Source organism: Sorex fumeus, unplaced genomic scaffold, assembly GCF_029834395.1.
Source record: "Sorex fumeus unplaced genomic scaffold, SorFum_2.1 ptg000331l, whole genome shotgun sequence".
Classification (NCBI taxonomy): Eukaryota; Metazoa; Chordata; class Mammalia; order Eulipotyphla; family Soricidae; genus Sorex; species Sorex fumeus.
The window spans coordinates 28,762-30,000 of record NW_026606387.1 but is presented as its reverse complement, the minus strand read 5'-3'; the positions used below and the strand labels follow the sequence as shown (position 1 = coordinate 30,000).

Genomic DNA, 1,239 nt, shown 5'->3' with positions numbered 1-1,239 from the left:
TGGATGCGGGTCAGGGTGGGCTTTGCCCCCTGGATGCGGGTCAGGGTGGGCTTTGCCCCCTGACTGCGGGTCAGGGTGGGCTTTGCAGCCTAGTTACGAGTCAGGGTGGGCTTTGCAGCGGGCAGGGGTCCCCCCGGTTGTGGGTCAGGGTGACTTTGCTCCCTGGTTGTGGGTCAGGGTGCGCTCTGGACCCTGCCTGTGGGGGTCAGGGTGGGGTGTGGACCCCGGCCGCGGGTCCGGGGCGCACAGCATCCCCGCGGGTCCCTCTCCACGCGCGCTCCTTGACGCGCCGGGCCCCCTCTGGAAAGTTTGGGGACGCGCGGCCCCGGCGCGGGTGTCCCGGGCGCGCGCGGGTGGCACGGGGGCACCCTGGGGTGGCTCGGGGCGCGCCCGCCGGGCAGGGCCGGCGCCGGGGGTGGGGGGTGGGCGCGCGCGAGGGTCCCCCGCGGGCTCCTTTGTCTGCGCGCCGGACTCACCGACGGTGGCCACCGTGTCCAGGTCCTGCAGGCGGTAGGCGGGCGGGCCGGGCGCGCCGTCGGCGGCGGCGGCGGCGGCGGCGGCGGCGTCCCCGGGCGGGTCCCGGGGCCCGGGCTGGACGTCAGCGGCCGCGTCCATGGGCGCGCGGGGCCGGGCGGCGGCGGCGGCGGCGTCGGCGGCATCAGGGGCGCCCCCCTTGGCGGCGGGGACAATGGCTAGGCCGGGCCGCGGTCACTCGCTGGCGCGTCGGCGGGCTCCCGGCGACTCATCCCGCGGCGGCCCGGGGACTGCGGGGGGCGGGGCGCGCGCTGTCCACGCCCGCTGGGCCCCGCCGGGCGTGTCCGGCCGCCGCGCTCCGCCTCCGGGCCGGGGACAGCGGGGAGGGGCCGCGCGCGCGCGCGCAACCTGGGCGCCGGGGGTGGCACCCTCGGGGCGCCCCGGGCGGGGGTCCCCGGGGTGCGCGAGCGGGGAGGGGCCGGGCTGGACCCCCACCCACCCTGGGGGGTGGACCCAGGCCGGAAGAAACAAACGGGGACACTGGGAGGACGTGTTGGGCGTGGCTAGAAGGCCCAGGGGACCCGAGGGGCGCACGGGGCTGGGGGCCCCTAGAAACGCGCGCGCTCAGGGGAGTGGCCGGACTGGACCCCCTGAGCTCTGATCACGCCCCTGGGCCCGAAGACACAGCCGGGGACACTGGGAGGACGTGTTGGGCGTGGCTAGAAGGCCCAGGGGACCCGAGGGGCGCACCGGTCAGGGGGCCCC

General features: G+C 78.9%; 1 protein-coding gene across 1 annotated transcript in view; it reads right to left on the bottom strand.

Moving 5' to 3' along the window:
• PRKX (protein kinase cAMP-dependent X-linked catalytic subunit) overlaps nt 1-692 on the bottom strand; it is a gene marked incomplete at its 5' end in the record, with an annotated part of 90,884 nt that extends 90,192 nt beyond the window's left edge. Inside the window, 2 exons of the mRNA XM_056109613.1 lie at nt 477-539; nt 624-692. Of these exons, the coding sequence (XP_055965588.1) occupies nt 477-539; nt 624-692 (132 nt within the window). The remainder of the gene's footprint in view (nt 1-476; nt 540-623) is intronic.
• Between the last annotated feature and the right edge of the window lie 547 nt (nt 693-1,239).